General features: G+C 39.5%; 2 protein-coding genes across 2 annotated transcripts in view; one reads left to right on the top strand and one right to left on the bottom strand.

Moving 5' to 3' along the window:
- The window catches only part of LOC144650261 (uncharacterized), a 355,735-nt gene that overhangs the window by 124,856 nt on the left and 211,224 nt on the right, over positions 1–19,655 (top strand). The gene's annotated exons all lie outside the window — the stretch shown is intronic.
- On the bottom strand, positions 3,891–9,534 carry LOC144648427 (uncharacterized). The gene has a single exon (XM_078507989.1). The coding sequence runs from the start codon at positions 9,381–9,383 to the stop codon at positions 3,891–3,893; it is 5,493 nt and encodes a 1,830-aa protein (XP_078364115.1). The 5' UTR covers positions 9,384–9,534.

Here is a 19,655-nt window from a genome sequence, read left to right as displayed (position 1 = left end):
AACGTTAAGTTTCTTCGATCTGTCGCTTATGGAGTGATTTGTGACGAGCTTAACACAAATTTTAGTATAATTTGTGAGGCCTGGAAATTTCTTTGTGTAATAATGTAAATATAATTTATAGTGAAGATGAGTTTAATGGTTTTTGCGAATCAGAAATCTCTCTATTTTGTTGTTTATTTCAAAAAGTTTTTATATCTTCACAATATTAATGTTGCACCAAATTCATTGTTATCATAGTTCAATTTGAAGCATTAAAGCTTGCCTCACTATCGACTTAAAGAAAAGGCAAGTTATAATGTTAATAAAGAAGTTTAAACTGAAAGCTTAGAATAATTTTTTGCTTGGGTTCAAAAGGGTAACACTCTTTTTCATCAGTTTATCATTCAGATGTTGCAGTTCCATACTTTTATTCGACATTCACTTTAAAAGTATACAGAACAAATTCACTCCTCTATGCAAAATCCACTGTTTTTAATTCTTCAGGTCTTAAACCTTGGAGGTGTCTCTTGGCAGAATTCACAACCAGAAACAGGGAACAGCTTGAATCAGTGTTTGTTGCATGCAAGGCCTTAAAATGTCATTGTATTGCTCTCAGAAATCAACTGCGTATTTCTTTTTGACATAAATATATGAATATATATAAACAGGTACATGTTGCCATAACAATTGTTATTTGCGTCAACAATTGTAATGTTCTGTAATGTTCTGTACTTGACAAGTGCTACACTTGAAACTTTTGTAGACTTTGTTGTTGCTCAGAACTTGTTTTTGTGAAGATGTCTTCCAAAGTAATATTAATTCCTGGTATTGTCAAGCTATGCGAATAGTTTGAAGGAATCTACTCCACTATTTGGGAGAATGTTTTCATTTATGCAAAAATACCTATGATAGAATAATTATTATACTAGTTTACAGTACAGTGCTATTGGCAAACCTTGACTTCCATATTTTCATGGCCCTGGATGTCTGGTAAACGAGCTTGTATAATATCTGCTACCCCTTGAGCCATTCCCTCTGATACTGGTAGACATTCACCCAAGCAATCCACTTTCGTGTTCTCTCAATTTGTAAAAAAAAATACTCATCCTAGCTTTTTGGGGTTTTGATGGCCTGCCTGCAGCTTTCTGTGGTTTTAGACAAACTGTACAACTATCACTGTGGGGATACCATGTCGTAGCAACAGTAGAAGTTTTCATTTTCCTTTCAAGGTAGTCACTCTTTCGACAAATAAGACGGCATTTCCCACAAACAAAATTTGGATGCACATTAGGCGAATCAACCAAAACAGACACTTGCCAAATTTTACTCACTTCAGTAGCTAGCTTGATAACATAACATACATAAAAAAAATAAAACTTTATTTATCCTCGAATTTAATATTGCTAAGAGAAGCTAGTTTCTTCGAGAAACAAGTGAAATATATATTAAAAAATAAAAATAAAATAAGTAAAATAGAAATAACAATATTATTATATCCGTTAACTACTTACACATTAAAACTATATAAAAATACAAATTTACAAAGTTTGTTCTATTCACCCCCTCCCCAATGCTATTACTTTTCGCTTGTCATCCATAATTTTCTGTCCACAAATTCGGCAAAGAGCCTGAAGTCTTTCAAGGTGCTTCTCCATGCCGGTAGGAACCTATAGAACATGTAGAAATAAAACAAAAATTACAGAAGACCATTACACTCCGCAAATGATTGACAACTGGTCAAAACAGCATGAGTCGATCATGTTACTCTCGAATGTTGTGGAATGGCGGTTTCGGACACAATTAGTACCTCGACTTCTGGAAAAGTCTACCAAAAAACTAGCTTGTCTACCATGCTGACACTTGGCACAATGAAAGTTTATCAACACTAGAACAGGTAAAAATTAATGCGAGCTGCATCAAAACTACGTAAAGATAAGAAAAATCGAAAATTCTTCTCCTACCTTCAAAACGAACCACAAAATCGTCCTACATCGTTGCATTCTTTCGACTCAAATTCGCCCAAACCTTGTTCAAATCCACAAAGATCGCCTCCAAAATTGCTGCCGAGCCTTCCTTACAACGAGTCTTGCATTTCTGTCGAGCCCATGAAATTGTGAAAGAACTCAGAGACTCGAAGGACAGTGCAGAATGCAATGGAGTCGACAATTGAAAGTATTACGTCTTATGTTCGTGTTTTTTGCTTTAGTTTACTTTTAATTAGACGTTAAAACACCTGTATTTCTTCCCAGGTTTTTATTAGGCTAATCTTTGCAAACGTAACACAACACCTTTGTTCATTTGTAACAAGGTACTTCTGTTTTCTTTGAGTATGCTGTAGCGTGATACTTTTGTTCATTTTTGTTTTGTTTCACGGCAAACATTGATAGCATTTGTCTTCCTTTCAATAATAAAGCCAATTATTTGACTTTAATTTAGTTAATTTACTGCATAAACTGCACGAAAGACGTTTCTCAAAAGTAAGGAACAAATCTTATCAAAAAACATCTCTTAAGAGAGGTTTTTTAAAATGCAGTACAGCTAGGATATTTGTTCCTGTTTATCAGGGGTATCAAGCCAAAAATCCCTGTGCAAGTTTTCCTTATTACGAAAGCGCTGCGAAAGTCTCAAAATCTAATTTAATTAATTTGCGGTTTTCACTTGGTGCCACAGAGTCTGCAGGAATCCTACCACAAACACGCAATACAAGCGGTGTTCTTGAGAGTTCCAAAAAAATGTAGACTATATTGTATACTGTGCATGCGGTTGGGCAAAGTACGTTGTCCCAGAAAGAGTATAGCACCACAAGGAGAGCAAAGGGTTTCCTAAAAAAATATATATACCTGAGATCTTCATATGAAAGTAACGTAGATATGCTCCAGGTTTTACCTGGGGGTTGTCAGGTGCCCCCACCCCTACCTCCTTCACAGAAATAATTAATTAATTGATATAAATTAATTAATTGGTGATTAAACGTTTATGCTATAGCGCATTAGGGGTTCAGTAGACGACAACCCCAAACAACCATCACAATAGTGCATTCTGCACTAAAAATCGCTTCAACGAAAGATAACGTGATACTTTTGACAGCTGGAACACCCGGAACAGTATAAAAAAAAAAAACAGAACACCCCGAAACACCTACTTGAAAACCTGGAACACCTTCCAGAAAGCCTGATACACACGTTATTATCACCATGCTTAGGAAATCGACTTAAATTAACTAATGTTAATCTGTGAATAACACCAAAGACATGTTCCTATCAGATTTTGAGAAAATTAATTTGAAAGTTCACAGAAAAAATTTGTCCTTTGAGCGACTCAGTGGGTATATATTGGAGCTTAGAAATCTGTTTTCAATATTTGGTGTCATTAAAAACAATTATTATAACAAGTTTGCAATAAGATGTAAAAATGATTAAAGTCCTGGCGTAATTTTTTAATACCGCTTTCATAAACAACTTACATGTTCTAAAAAATGTTAATATATGTCAAACGCCATATCTTACAAACAAAAAGCTTTGTGAAAAAAAAAACAATACTGTTAGCGTTTTTGCAACTATTTCTTTTAAAACATTCTTTAGTGAACACAACAAGACATGTTTATTCGTCGTCGAATCGATATTACAAGATGGTGCAATATATAAACCACGTGATCGCCTAATTTGACTACATTAATAAATTTACATAAATTATATGAAACTGTTTACAACACTCCCCGGGGTTGCATCACGACTTAGTGATAAAACGTTTCACTCAACAGTCTAAATCTCAAAAGTCCACAGTTCGATAAATGTCACAACTTTTTCGTTCACTGTTCGAAATGACACAATTTCATTGCATGTTTTCACTCCAATGTTCGCAAACAAATGTTTGAAATGAAACAATTCCATTGCATGTTTTAAGCTCAATGTTCACTCAGAAACTTCAACAGGAATTAGGTCCTGTATCACTCTACGTAATACTTGTGGCTTTCGCTCTCCCTTGCCAGCAACTTTGACTTTGGCTGATCGAATCTGCCCATCTCTGCCTGGTAGCAGTTCTTGAATCTTTCCCAGTTTCCAAAATGTTCTTTTCTTTAGATCAGACTTTACGATTACTATGTCACCTACTGAGATTGGGCTCTCCTTGTTTTGTTTCTTGCATCTCTCATTAGCACGTTCTCGTAGACTCAAAAGATACTCGTGTTGCCACCTTTTGGTAAACTGCTGTAGCAGTCGTTGGTGATGTTTAGCTCGCTTTGTCAAGGTTTGGTTGACACTAACAACTTGGAAATGCTGGTTATTGGGTTCATAGGTAATTCGTCTGCCAGTAATTAGATGGGAGGGCGTAAGTGGAGTTGAAATGGACTCTTCATCATCATAGACATATGTTAACGGTCGAGCATTTACGATTGCCTGGATCTCCACCATTATGGTTTGTAACTCATCGTAGTTCAATGTAGTGCGTCCCACTGTTTTCTTTAAGGGTTGCTTCACAACTTTAACCATGCGTTCCCAGAAACCCCCCCACCAAGGGGCTCGCTCAATGATAAAGTTCCATGTGATGCGATTGTCAGTTAAGTATCGCATAACCTCGTCTGATTGTATGATCTTCCTTATATCTTTGGATGCGGATCTGAAGGTCTTGGCGTTGTCCGACAGGAGGGTGACTGGTAATCCCTGGCGATTTACGAACCTCCGAAAGGCTAAGAGAAATGATTCGACACTCAAAGAAGGTGTCAGTTCCAAATGAATCGCTCTTGTGGATGCACAAGTGAATAAGCAAATGTACACTTTGTCGGAGCCCTTTTCCTTTGAAGACTTTCCATTGTGTATGTACAGCGGTCCTATGAAGTCTAATCCTGTATGGGCAAACGGCGGGTCCAGAGACACTCGTTCCATTGGTAAATCTGGAGTCGGTGGTGGTCTATATGGAGCCCCTTCTACCCTTCTACAGGTGACACACTTTCGTAGAATTCTCTTCACAGCTTCTCGACCTCTTGGTACCCAGAATCTCTCTCGAATAGTGGTTAAGGTATCCCTGATGCCACTGTGTTTAATCTTGGAATGCACATCCTGGATGATGAGATTAGTAAGTGGGTGCTTAGATGGAAGTAAGATTGGATTCTTGCTTTCTTCAGAGAGCGGTGCATTGCTTACTCTTCCCTTACATCTGATGATTTGTTGGTCGTTAAGGAACAAGTTAAATTGCGTGACGTAGACAGGTGGGAATGTTCCTCTTTTGCTTTGCAGAAATTCGAGTTCTTTGGCAAATGAGGCTGTCTGTACAGTCTTGATCCACAGCATTTCAGCTTGATTTAACTCTTGAGCATTAAGTTCCTTTCTCGATGACTGTTCCGGTGATTTGGGAGTTTCACGGTTTGATACACTCTTCTTAGCATTACGTATGAACCGTAATACGTAGGCTGTCACGCGTAATAATCGTGTTACACTGCTGTATCGTTCAATGTCAATAACTTGACTGAGATTGACTGAATGGTCTTTCGACTCTGTCGTGACCAGAGAATGCGTGACACTTACGGGGTTCTTTACGACTTCTTGAAGGGCATCTTTGTTCTTAGACAATGCACTTGTTTGAGGCGACTTGGGCCAATGATCTCTTGATAACCTCAGAAACTTGGGCCCATTCCACCATGACTGGTTTTGTGCTAATTGCTCTCCTCCACATCCTCGTGATGGGAGATCAGCCGGGTTCAACTCTCCGGGACAGAAGTTCCAGTTGGCTTCGTTAGATAGTTCTCGTATTTTGCTGACCCGGTGTTGTACGTAAGGTTTCCATGCTTTAGCATTTTTGATCCAACACAGCGTGGTGAATGAATCAGTCCATAGAAATGTTCCTTCAATGGGGAGAACGGATTGTATCGTTTGCTGCGTTGAATGAACTAGCTGGGCTAGCAATGAAGCTCCTAGCAGTTCCAACCTGGGAATTGACTGACGTTTGATTGGGGCTACTCTCGTCTTGGATGTCATGATGTTGACTTGTGTTTCACCATTGCTGAATTCGGTTCTCAGGTACACGACTGCTGCATAGGCTCTTTCCGACGCATCTGAAAATCCATGGATCTGATATGAGCATACGGTTGACTGCGTCGGTGAATAATTGGCATAACATCGGGGAACTCGGATGTTCTTCAGAGCATTTAGGTCATTAATGAACGTTTTCCACTTTGCCAAAGCCTCTCCTTCCAAGCTCTCATCCCAGTTGACTTTCTCGACACATAGACATTGGAAGAGGACCTTCATGCTGATTGTAAACGGAGTTAACAGTCCAATAGGATCAAAGATTTTAGCTGACAGTTTCAGTACAGATCGTTTGGTAGCTGGAAGGGCTTCTGCATACTCGATTAGCTCAGAGAGGTCATGATGAAATTCGTCTCGGATCACATCCCAATAAATCCCGAGTATCTTCACAAATTGTTCGGTTTCCGGTTTAACATCTTTGGCACTGGCTGACTCTTCTCTCTTGAGATTTTGTGCAGTTTCGCTTTCTTCGGCAGGGGCTTCCATAACTGACTGGCCTTTTCTTTCTTCGTCCCGCTTGATTTTCTCGCGGAATGACTGACAGTTAGAATTCCACTTACGCAGTGAGAATCCTCCATCTTTCATGATTTCCTGTGCTTTGTCGTACAAGTTCACAGTTTCATTTTCGCGAAACACTCCTCCTGCCAGATCATCAACGTAGAGGCTTGAACTTAACAAAGATGTTACTTCCGGTTCTTTTTCTTCGTACTTAGACAGATGGTGCTTTATGGTACTTGCCAGGATAGCTGGACTTGGAGTTAAGCCAAACACAAGCCTTCGAAACTGGAATTGCTTGATTTGCGGACAATCTTTCTCGATATCATCGAACCATAGAAACCTCAGCATTTTTCTGTCTTCTGGGTTGATCTGAATCTGATGGAAGGCCTTTTCGATGTCAGCTACTACAGCAAATGGATAACCTCGAAACTTAACCACAATATCAAATAGGTGTGGCACTAAGTTTGGTCCTTTCTCTAAACACTCGTTAATGGAGGCAGTTGACTTGTCGGACTTGGCTGAACCATCAAATACAACTCTCAATTTCGTAGTTTCCCGGTCTGAGCGAATTACGCCATGATGAGGTAAGAAATGCATTGGAGCTTGGTCGTCGTCAAGTTCTGGTACGGCTTCGATAATCCCTGAATTGATTTGATCCTTGATCACATTGTCATAATCTTTTAACAGTTCCTTGTTTTTCTTCAGTCGCGAGTGCAGCTGTCTCAATCTTGTAACACACAATTCGTACTCGTTTGAAGCAGGAACAAGACTTTCTTTCCACGGCAGACCTACTTCGTATCTTCCTTCCATCTCATCGAAATGAATGCTCTCCAGGAACTCTTTACCATCTGACTGTGAGGCAGGTGGTTCCTCTCGTACTCCTAACGATTCAGTGTCCCAGAATTTCTGCAAGGCGTTACATAACTCATCGTTCTCACTATGAATGTCACATGGGCTCATGGTCATCAATTCTGGTCTCTCTATGATGAGATTTGTAGTTGTAAACTTCTCTCTTGATTCTTCAGCACTTGTGGGACCAGACAAGACCCATCCGAACATGCTGCTAACTGCTACAGGACCACTGCTGCCACGAATGACATCCCCAGACACAATATCGAAGTAATAATCGGATCCAATTAGCACATCTATGTCCTGTTGACCTGTTTCAGCGATGCTGATGTCAGCAAGCTCGAGACCTTGTAGATGTGTGTGATTGTCAATGTTAACTTTAGCTGACACCGCCGAGCAAATCTTTGGGAAACATAGCGCAGATATTTCGATTTCTCCTTGAGATCCTTGTAACCGCAAGCTGACGACATCACATTGTTGCTTTGTGTATCTTTCGTCTCCAAAAGTGTTAAGATGCAATGTTTCTGACTTCACAGGGGACAGATTAAGCCTTGATTTCAATCGGTTTGTGACGTAGGTGCGTTGACTTCCAGTGTCCAGAAGAATTCTGACACGTGCGGTTTTAGAATTGAAATCGTTGACAGCCACGGCTTTAGCTGTTTGCAAGAGCACAGTTCCCTTTGCCTTGTTGCTCACTGTTGTCGTTGTCTTCATTTCTTCGGCTGAAACTTCTTTCGGTTTTCCTTGGTCAAGCGTGGAACAAATCGACTGATGATGCCGCTGTTGGCAGTGTCGACATTTTTTTGGATTCGTGCACTCCTTCGTTTCGTGATCAAAACGCAAACAATTGAAGCATCGTTTATCTCGTTCCAAAATACTTCTTCGTTGAGCTGTATCTCGTACCACGCCGCATGATGCAGAATAATGCTCGTTTCGACAATAGGCACATTTGATTTTGAAGCTCCCACCTTGCTGAGAGACGAGTGAATTCGCAGTTGGCGTTTGATTTCGAAATTTTGAATCACGGCCGGGCGATTGAGATTTTCCGCCTTCGCTTGTTTTCGCCATGGTCATCTCGCTTGCTTCCCGCGCTTCGACTTCAACCTTTATCACGTTTAGCAACTCCTCAATTTTCCACACAGAATCCTTAGAGTTCCTGGCTATCTGCAATCGGATCTCAGGTGGCAACTTAGACATAATGACAGGAATTAAGAGGCTTCCGTATTGATCCGAAGTTACGCCGAGCGACGCCAAACCGCGGGAATGAACACAAATTTGATCGTAGACGTATCGAAGGCTGGCTGGGCGATCATTAGAACACGGCGAAACCTTGAGAAGCTGATCCATATGTGCGCTGATAATTTGTTGGGGACGCCCGAAACGTTCTTGTAATAATTTGATTGCTGCGTCGTAGTTTGCTTCGGTTAAGGTAAGACCCTGGATAGCTCGAGCGGCGGCCCCTTCAAGGACAGAATTGAGGTAGTTGAACTTGTCGATGTTGGAAATCCCTTCGTTACGATGTACCGCCGATTGAAACGAATCCCAGAAGGTATTCCACTTGGTTACATCTCCTTTAAACTTCGGAAGATACAACTTCGGTAATCTCGTACGGACTGCATTTTGATTCACTGGCTGTGCAGTCGTTTGAGGTGATCCCACGTGTTGCTGACTTGGCATGTTTACCTTGCTCGCATTCTCGATTTTGCACTTCAGACGAATAATTGAGGCAGTAATTTCTTCTGACTCTTCGATTTCTTTATCAATCGTTGTAACCTCGCATACAGATAATATTTCTTGGTCCATTTCGATTAGCGACTCTTGTTTTCCATCCAAGAGTTGTCTCATAACACTGAGCCGTTCGTAATCCTTGTCTTCGCCTTGCAATATTTTGGTTAATTCTTCATCCAGTTTCGATACTTGTCGTCGGTGTCCTTCACGGATAACTCGCAGTCGTTCCAAATTCGATGTAGTCGCTTGCATACTCGATGTACTTGGTTTGTCGGGTGTTTTCTTCGATTTAGTCTTTTTTGGAGGCATTGCAATTGAAAAGTTGCCCCACGTTGGGCGCCATTTAGTGAACACAACAAGACATGTTTATTCGTCGTCGAATCGATATTACAAGATGGTGCAATATATAAACCACGTGATCGCCTAATTTGACTACATTAATAAATTTACATAAATTATATGAAACTGTTTACAACACATTCTGTAAGCCGTTGCATTCAGATGTTAAAAAACAGAGACAGCCAACTATGAACTAAACAAACGCTGGTGAGTGCAAATAAAAACTCAACAATTAGCCGTTCCGATGTTGTGCAGGGGACTGGGCGAGTTTTAAATTTTACTTAATCGATGAAAGATCACGGTGAGATTGGTCATTTGACAAAGTTTAATGCTTTCAGCATGAACAGAAACAAAGTTATGGACCTTGAAACATGGTTCAAAATCCATACAATCGTCTCTAATTGTTAGCCAGCGTCCCTCAAAACCATAATAAACCATATAAACTCTTAAAATTTGTATCCGTTTTACGACAACTGTAAAATCCTGCCAAAGACCCATTACTTGAAGACCTTGAAAGAAACTAAGATGAAAACCACTATTTTCAAGAGTTTCAACAAAATCAAAAAAAATTCAAGAGTTTATATTTTGCGCAACCTCGGAACGGCCAATAGAAACAAGAAACGCAAACAGTGACAGAAGAAAGGGGCTCAGAGGGAAAACAGGTTGCTTAGCCCCTCGGCCTTTCAGTATCCAGTGAAATGAAATTAAAGTTCACTTGTATCTAAACCAAACTCTTGTTCGAGGTGGTTTTTGTGACAATCAGAGAGAGCCAGACCTCTGGGTATATCGAGAGAGCGCGGATTGAACAAAGGCTCCTGATTTTGGATACACACTACGTGGAGATGATAATGTAGATCTGCTGCCCGAGAGGGAGTGCGGAGCATGCCAGTTGCACGGACCCAGAATGGTAGCCGTTCCTTTCGGGCGACACAGTAATCGAATGGAGGACTGCATATCGTTTCTGTTTTTTTTTGTTGCGAGAGTGCATCTCTTTTAAGATGAACGGTCTTGCAGTGGGCAAGGGTTCGGGATAATTTTGAGGGTACGCACACTTTACACTTTACGCACGCTTCTATTGGTAGCTTCTGGATGTCCGTTGTTGATGTTTTAGAGAGGTTTATTCCCCTCTTTAAGCTAGAGCATTGGTACAGGGCGAGGAAGTCTAACAGCTCTCCATTTTGCTCTGCTGTTTCCACTGTATGTGAACAAATTCGCATACCGTTATAGTGAGGACAGTTTTTTCACATCGATATTCCCCTTTCCTTTTTCCAGGCGTGACAAGGTGAGGTATTTTATTATGCTTTAGAGCGAGGCTGTGCCAGGCACGCGAGGTGGACTGTCACTGCTTTCAGCAGCATGGATCTGCTAATAGTTCGATGACTTTCCTCATATCTCTGATCAGTCTAGACTTGAAGTGTTTGTTAGTTGCCAAGGAGTTGATGAATGATCTTGCTTCGCACTTGTAGTAAAGGGGTTGTCGTCATCCCGTTTTACGCACAAATTTTTATTATCCAAACTCACGTCTCATGTATACTTGAGATAGCAAAATTCACAAATCACCTGTCTTTTCTAGTTATTTTCATGCGTCATGGTCTAATTGCCCTATTTTCATATGTCATGCAAACTCCCTTTGCTACCCTCAAAATATTTGTCAACAGCCACCCCTCTTTGAAAAATCCTGGACCCCCTTGTTTGGTAGATGTTATACCTTTAAATTCTTCATGGATCACCTTGAAGTGTATTGGTTTGGTACTGACTGCTTTCAACTGAAATGTTCACGTAAAAAATGTTTAAATCCAGAGTGAATATTCTTTTTATGTGGATGAATTAGAATTCCGATCAATGTATGTTTGAGCTCTAGTGGTGCTACATAATGATATACAAGGCTGTCTAAATATTTGCTTTCATAAAAATAAAAAAAAATAAAACAGCAAAACATTTTTTGATGTATGTACATGTCAGTAGTTGCACTTGGCAATACTGGAAGATCGTATTTCAGCATGAATTGAATACTCATTCACATGTCACTTTCAGGATTTCCCGTGTGATCAGGCAACTAACTTCCATTAAGGTGGCAGAACACACTTTTCCGATCTTTGGAGTACGTAACTCCAAACATCGTTATGTACTCCAAACATTGGGAGAAATATTACATTACGTAACATTATATTTCTCCCACACCCAAACCATTACAGAAGATGAGCTCAAGTTTGACAGTTTACAAGTCAGAAACTGTTTTTGAAATTTTTGAGTGTTGTGTAAGAACATGTTGCATTACCATGGTAATCCAGCTAATTAAAAATCAACCAAAAAAGTTGAATCCGGCTCAATTTCAGAAAATTCAGTCATTAGATGTTTTTTATCGTTTGCGTATAACATAATACTGTGCATGTATTATTATCTCCCAAATTGCATGAAGTATAAAATTAATTTTGTTTTCCCACATTTGTGTTACAGATGTGATTTAGAAACAAAATAATGATCATGATACAGCAAAGCTATATGATCTGGCAAAGGGCAGTAAAATGGGCAGTCTAAAATGTCCCTGCATAGTGGATATGTGGGGCAGTAGGTCCACAATGCCTAATCCGTGCCTAATCCCCAGGGCTGGGGATGGGGGCAGGGGGTTACACTGATTGGTGCATGAGGGTGGAACAGAAATAAATTAAGATAAACTAAAATTTTCACCAACCACCCTACTCCCTCCCCCTATTACAAATGGTCCCTTAAAACTCAATTCTTTAAGCGTCTTGAAACACAGTTCGTAAATCATAAATAAAAAATGAAACAAACTTAAACTCTTACTGAAAAGAGTCAGTTAGAATTATGTGTATGGGTTTTTGCCTTCAAAGTACATATGTATATCTAAAGGGATGAAACTGCTTGCTTGCTGGAAGGCCTGAGTTTGTGGCATGTAACGAGGAGGAGCTTGAATTCCTTGTGCCTGGTTTGGATTCTGTAACAAATTTCCAAGCATGGCAAACCCACTGTTTAGTGTTGCACTCATTGATGACAAACTGTTTGCGAATGTTTCCATTGACTTCTGGTATTTCCTCTCTGATTTGTCCATTTTCTTGATCAATTTTCGCTTGCCTGTATATTGCCTGCCTGTCTGTCGGTCTCACTGTGTGTTTAACTTAAAGCGCAGAATGACGTTATGTAAGCGCGCACATAATCTAACTACACAGTATGACCAAACATAACTATATGACCGAATAAATACATCAAGTGCTTACATGGTTAAGGCCTCATTTTCTTTTTTCAATGCCTTATTTATTTCTGCCTGTGGAGGGACCGAAACAGGTGCTCATTCCCCTTGGTATATTTCAATAATGATACAATATTTCGGCTGCATTTAATCAAATAACAGTTTATTGGTATAAATAAAAGCTTTGTACTAATTGATTTTTACAAAGTATTTCATAGGCTTCGTCCACAGAGGAATGCTCGTTTAGGTCACGCAAGGTGTTAATTTGAGCAGGGAGAGTAGTTATGATTCTTTCCACAGTGTTTTTCACATGAGTTATATTGTTCACAATAAAAAGGAACATGAATTAGTTCCATCTAAAACACTGCAGCGTTTTCCTCGGTCAACATTACTTTTTACTCAAAGCAAGACCTTGAACTAGCAATTCTGAGGCATCCTCTACAACTCTGTTTTGGTGTGGACCGATAATGGTGTGACCAAAACATTGTCGCTGTTCTCCTTGTTTTTGTTCGCAAGGTAAATAGGAGCGACTGGAGAAGATTCGGCTACCATTTCTTTGCTCTAAGATGCTAGAATTTCTTTCAGTGTTTCAGAAACTTCCGTCATGCTCGGTTTTTTTAAGAAGTAGTTCCTTTTCAGCATTAGGTTTGCAAATGAGTCAGATTGTCCCTTGGAAAAGTTTAAAGAAGGACGTACACCTTTCTCTGTGGTTGAAATGATTAACTCTGGAATGTCACATAACCCGTGCCACGGATGAGACTTCAGAGGAAACACCAGTTTGTAGAGGAAAAGCGCAAAGTTATAGAACAACGACAACAACCATTTATTTTGCCAAATTAAATAGAGAAAAAATAACAGCAGAATATAAATTAACTAAAATAGGCAAAAAAATAACCAGAATAGAAATAAACTAAATGAGTGGGGTAGTTGCTTGACAAGGTCGTAATGAGTAAGAAAGTACTACGCAAAAAAAAGGAAAAAGAAATTAAGTACAAGACATCAGACAATACCGAGTGCTTGGTGCAGGCCAACAACTAAATGACGGGAAGTTTCTTTTTTAGCGTTCCTCTCTGTCAAGGGCTGTGACGAAGTGATGGTTAACGTTGTTAGTTTGTGGTGATACAATGCCTCCCCAAAATTACCAATTTTTATTATCCACTCAAGGTTCATCTATCCTCCAGAAATAAAAAAATTGGCTGCCTTCACATTCCTGCGAATAATACTTTTGATTGCAAATAAGCTAAACCGTTGGCTCCACTTTGGGAAATATGGAGACGGATATTCCAGGGTATGTTTTCTTCCATCTCGTCTAAAAGCATCCTTACATCATAATTAGACACTTCTTCCCCTTTAATGGAATTATTTTTTTCCATTAATTCATATGCCAACATGTATCTGATCTTTTCAATTTCACAAAGTGTCTGGGAACGAGTGGCCATGGCGTTCCATTGATGGTGGGAAACAACCAATTGCACGTTGATAGATATTCATACGGAATGTACATTGCTGTGACGTCAGGCCTCACTTGATGTCTAGTAGATTTATACACGATGCCACCTGTTTGGGGGTGATGTAACGACATGCTATTTGATCTTATATACATCAACAAGATGAATCAGTTTGATAAAGTAAAAGTATTAAATCAAATATCCTTTAACAGTTTGCATTGTCTCCATGTATTTATAATGGTCTACTGACATCAACGAAGTGAAATCGCAAACAAATTACCATGTCATAAACCTTGTTAAATGATGGCAGTTTAAAAAGAGCACACAAAATAATTAGCGGAGCTCCACAGCAGCCGAACGGGCCACAGTGTGGAGCCTCAAATCCATAGAAAATCCACAGAAATAGGAAAACCATGAACCTGGGTTTTCATGGTCATCATGGCTAGCAGCACGGCTCGAGGGTTTGTCCGTACGGCGTACGTACATTGTCGCACACTTCAGAAATATATAAACCCTCACCTATTTGTTACTGGCATCCATGTGATGGTCAATTGACATCAGCATATCAGGTAATGCGTTTTTATAAAAAAGGGTCATTCTATTAGATTGTGGGCTCATTAACTATTTTTTATGCTTATGGTCAGTGAATTGAGATATTTAAATAAAGGGCAAAGTAAATTACTTATGTGCTTATTCCAACTGTCTCTTGCGTTCTCCAACCTGCGTGTACCTCCAGCTGAAATCAACGTATTAGTTAAGAGTTTTCTCGATGTGACTGATATTGACATTCTCAGAAAAAGAAACTTATGGTTAGTCTTTCCTGCAGACAACCAGTTGTAAACTTGAGTAAATAACAGTTTTTAGGGAAAAAAAGAGACGGTATGAGCGAGGTTGGGTTGAATTCCGAACTTCATATTTATTTTTATTCCTGACTTTGTAGAGGGTTTCTTACTTCAATGCAATCAGCTTTCCTCTTCTTTAACCACGGCATCATTCGTTATATGTAGTAGATAAAATATGAGCGAAAAATACAGATCGGACGCGAATATTTTATTCTATTTGTGAAATGAAAACAATAAGTTGAATGCAAAGTATTGTTATGAGAATCAGTAGAGATTTGTATCAAAAGTTAATTCTATTGTTTGATTTGTATTGAATACTGTGCTGGGATTGGTTTGCACCCTCATGAATAGTTAATGAATTTTACAATTAGTGTTACAAAGTTCCAAGAAATGAGAGGCAAAACGAAAACAAATATTGGAAGGTCTTTTTTTTTCTAGAGATGTTGATGAACAAAATAATTTGCTTGTATGTGAAACTGATCGCGTAGCTAACCAAGTTATAATACAATAACCTTGCACCTTGGGACCCTAGCCAATATGATTTTATCTCGAATGTTGAAAATAAAGAAGAAATAAATGACAAGAGTGTTGAACTGCTATGAACATGATGTTGGCAAGACACCAAGACTCAGCGCATCTTGTTACTTTTTCACCTTTGCATGGCATGCTATACCGAAGAAAGCAGAGAAATTATATTTCCTTATACCATTTTGCCTGACTACTCTAAAAATGTGCCCAAATCGAAAATAACCGCAAAAGAATAGAAATAAACATTTTATTTTACACAATTACATCGCCACTCTTTCAAAATAGATAACAATCCTCGCTTTTCATTATTATATTGCAATTCACCTTACCCGATTCACACAGAGGAAAATGTAAAATGTAAACGATTCCTCGTTGCAAACAACAGAATCCATTATTTGACAAAACTTGGTGTAAGTGTCATACCTTTTTGAAGAGATGTCGATAATACCAGCACAGATGTGGGCCCGGGGATATGGTCGCTCCTCATTCATCCTTCCTTGGCCTCCCCATTGATCTTTCTCTTTTCCATTGCCTGAGTCAACTCCTTCTTCACCACTCGACCAAACGCCTTCAAGGTCTCCATATTCACTCTTTGACCAATCACCCAGATCCTCATCGCATTTACCTTTCGGATCAACTTCATTACCTGTCTGAACGGCATATACTAAAACCCGAAACAACGAAACGAAACCACCGAAACGAAACCACCGAAACCACCAAAACGAGCGAAACGAAACCGCCGAAACAACCGAAACGGCCGAAACGAGCGAAACGAAACGAAATCACCGAAACAAGCAAAACTTCAAGATTTTCGCCACTTACCGTACTATACACCCCGTTTAGCCTACTATACACTCCTGTTAGCCTACTACACACTCCGGTTAGCCTACGTTTCACTTAGGTTAGCCTACTATGCACTCCGGTTAGCCTGTTTACGGTTAGCTCTCAATAATTGTAATGGGTTTTGCTTGTTTCGGTGATTTCGTCTCGTTTCGCTCGTTTCGGCCGTTTCGGTTGTTTCGGCGGTTTCGTTTCGGTCGTTTCGGTCGTTTCGTTTCGGTGGTTTCGTTTCGTTGTTTCGGGTTTTAGTACATGCCTGTCTGAACTTCTTCATCGAACTCATCTTCATCTTCACTTTTCTTTTCCAAGTCATCCACTGAATGTTCTTCACTTTCGTTCTTGGCCGTCTGCATCCTTTTACTTCTGTTTGCTGCCCTCTCCTTAGAGATGTCATAACGTCTTTGTCCAGGTCCAAATTGTGTAATTGTCACGGATGTAGAGTAAGCAGTGTTCGATCAAACACTTCAGCGTGCTCTCTGTTTTCTATCTCAACTGGCAAAATTTTAATCATTTCAGCCACAGATTCGCTTAAATTCTGAAGTGGTGCTTGTATACGTGCTCTCTGTTTTCTATCTCAACTGGCAAAATTTTAATCATTTCAGCCACAGATTCGCTTAAATTCTGAAGTGGTGCTTGTATAGCACTTGTCGGTAGCCCTGTTGGAAAACCAGTTTACTCGAAAACATCACATCGACTTGATCAGACCTCAGTAATTTAAGTTGAAGTCTGCTCGTAAATTCGTTGGCGTTGGCAGTGAGTTGAAGGATGCCATCCAATTCGACAAATCTTCCGCCATATTATCACAATTTCAAAAATATAATGGCGCCAAACGTGTCTGACCTGTCTCGAAGTTCGCAAATTCCCAACAAAGTTCGATGGGAAATTTGGCAACTTCGTTCCAAAGTTTGCGCTTTGATTGACAACTACGTAATGAAATCCTGAAGTTCGTAGCGAACTTCGGAAACCGATTGTCAGAAGTTTTGTGAAACCCTCTGTAAAAGCAATTTAGGAAAAGTTAGTAAAAGCATAAGTGTATCTTGGATTAATTCAAGTTTTATTTTTCAATTAACCCTGTCTGAATCGCTGATATCATCTTTCTCCGTCTGTATTCAATGTGGATTGCAACACATTTCCTCTGCCATGCAAGTGCAAGCCTCTGTGCAGGAAAGACCGACAGTTGCACAGGAACAATTAGTTCGACATTCCGACCTCTTGCATGCACAAGTTGGCAACTCCAGAAGGCTGCTGGGTGCGGGATCCTTCGTCATCAGAAGTGGCTGCAGCTCTCCATCTTCCATTACCAATCCATGTCCCACTGGGGACAGGATTTGCTTCATACCATCAAGAGAGCATCAAGAGTTGGCACGGTGTATGTGTTGCCGCAGACTATCAGAAGTTGGTTGAAGTGCCTCATTCTTCTGCTTTTCTAACAGAACATGATGTATCTAAGCTCTTCAGCAGTCTGTGGTCTCTTCTTTGAGGATGGATAGATGCCACAAATGAATGCTTCGCACTTCGTGAGTGTCTCTTCGTCTGCTTCTTGTTCTTGTCCCAGGAGACTAAGGCTTTCCTAATGTACCGAGCTTCAGATCATTGCTCTTCATGCCTTTGTCTTACCAATCCCTGAGATTGAACTTTTCCTGTCACAGCCAGTAAGAGCATGAATGGCAGGTAACGCTTCAAGGACCCTGTCTTCAAGGTTCTGGCAAACATCGTGAATAGGTACAAAACGCAGACGATCTTTTACAACAGTGCAAAACCACAGTTCTTTGGTGAGATGCTGACAAAGTGGGCTGTGCATAAAACAAGCCTGTGTGTCTTCTGATTGGATGACGATTGTCTTTTCTGGATTTGCAGCGTATTTGGCATGAAACAACATCCTGGCGTCTGCTTCTTCTTGATTGCATGTGGGATCTTCCTGCTGGCTTACCTGTCTGTCTGTATGTTTGTTTGACTCTCCGTTTTTCCACTATTTGTCTGTCTGACCTACTGGCTGCCTACTGGTTTTCCTTTCTGCATGTCTGTCTATCAGTCTGTCTTTTTATCTGTCTGTCTATATGTCTCTCTGTCTGTCTATCAGTCTGTCTGTCTCCCTGCCTGCCTATCTGTCTACCTGTCTGTCTGTCTAACTGTGTTTAACTTGAAGCGCAGAATGATGTGATGTAAGTGCGCACAATCTAACTATACAGTATGACCATTAAAGACTAACGAATAAATTAAACACATCAAGTGCTTACATGGTTAAGGCCTCATTTTCTTTTTCCAATGCTTTATTTATTTCTGCCTGCAGTGAGACGGAAAAAGGTGCACATTGCCCTTGGTATATTTCAATAATAATACAATATTTCTTCTGCATGTAATCAGAGAACAGTTAATCGTGTATAAATAAAAGATTTTATTACTTATTATTAATCTCTAGAGGCCTTAAAACACTTGCACACATTGCGTGCCTATGTTAACAGGAATCAACTAAAATTCACTTCCGCATGGCATGGAAGCATGGCAAAACGAGGAATTAATAATGAAACTAACATGTTTTTGGTATCATGTTTCCTCGTCTTGCAAGGCTTATAAAGCACGCGCCATTTTTTAAGAAGCAAGATGGAAAAGACAAATACAATAATTATAAGCTTACCAGATTTTCATTCTCATGGCATGGTGGATTTTTCGGCAAAAGGCCATAATAACTTTGTATATCTAAACGCAAATGCAAAAAACCCGGACAGTTAAAACAAAAAATGTTTAAAGAAAGCTAAAAACCGAAAAAAAATATATCGAAAACTTTTCACTAGGGCCAGCGATGAATTAGACTTGCTCATTTATTTGTCCACGCATTGAGGAATGGTTTGGAAGCCGTAGGATTTTCAAAATAGCCAACTACATCCATCATCTTTTAGCACCGTGGAAACCTTTTGCGATTTGTAAGAAGCCCATTTCATTACTTGAGATTAAGGAATACCTTTTGGGGTTTTTTCTCAAGTCTCCTTTTTGATGTCTTAATGGAATCTCCAAATACATTGTGCATTGCCCTAAAGATAATGCGAGAGCTTATATAATCATCCTCACTTGTTCTTAGTTTTTCCTCTTCATGATTAAATGTGCTGTAATATCATCTCAAGTTGTAAAGCAATTATCGCTCACTTTGTAATTTAGCAACACCCTATGTTGAAAAATAGTATAAAATAAACTTATTACGATAACATACCGTAAATCAATAAAAACAAACCTTTAAGTATACGACAACAAGGCGAAGCAAAATATGAAAAAGTAAAAAGAAAAATGGAGAAAACACAAGATAAGTAAAAAATAAGTGAAACTATCGACATGCAGTGGAAAATGTGAAATATATAAAGATATGTTTCCTTTTAAGGACCAA

This window comes from Oculina patagonica, chromosome 4, assembly GCF_052425735.1.
Source record: "Oculina patagonica isolate OP01 chromosome 4, crgOcupat, whole genome shotgun sequence".
Taxonomy (NCBI): domain Eukaryota; kingdom Metazoa; phylum Cnidaria; class Anthozoa; order Scleractinia; family Oculinidae; genus Oculina; species Oculina patagonica.
Note: the sequence above shows the minus strand (reverse complement) of the source record. Positions and strands in the feature narration are given on the sequence as shown.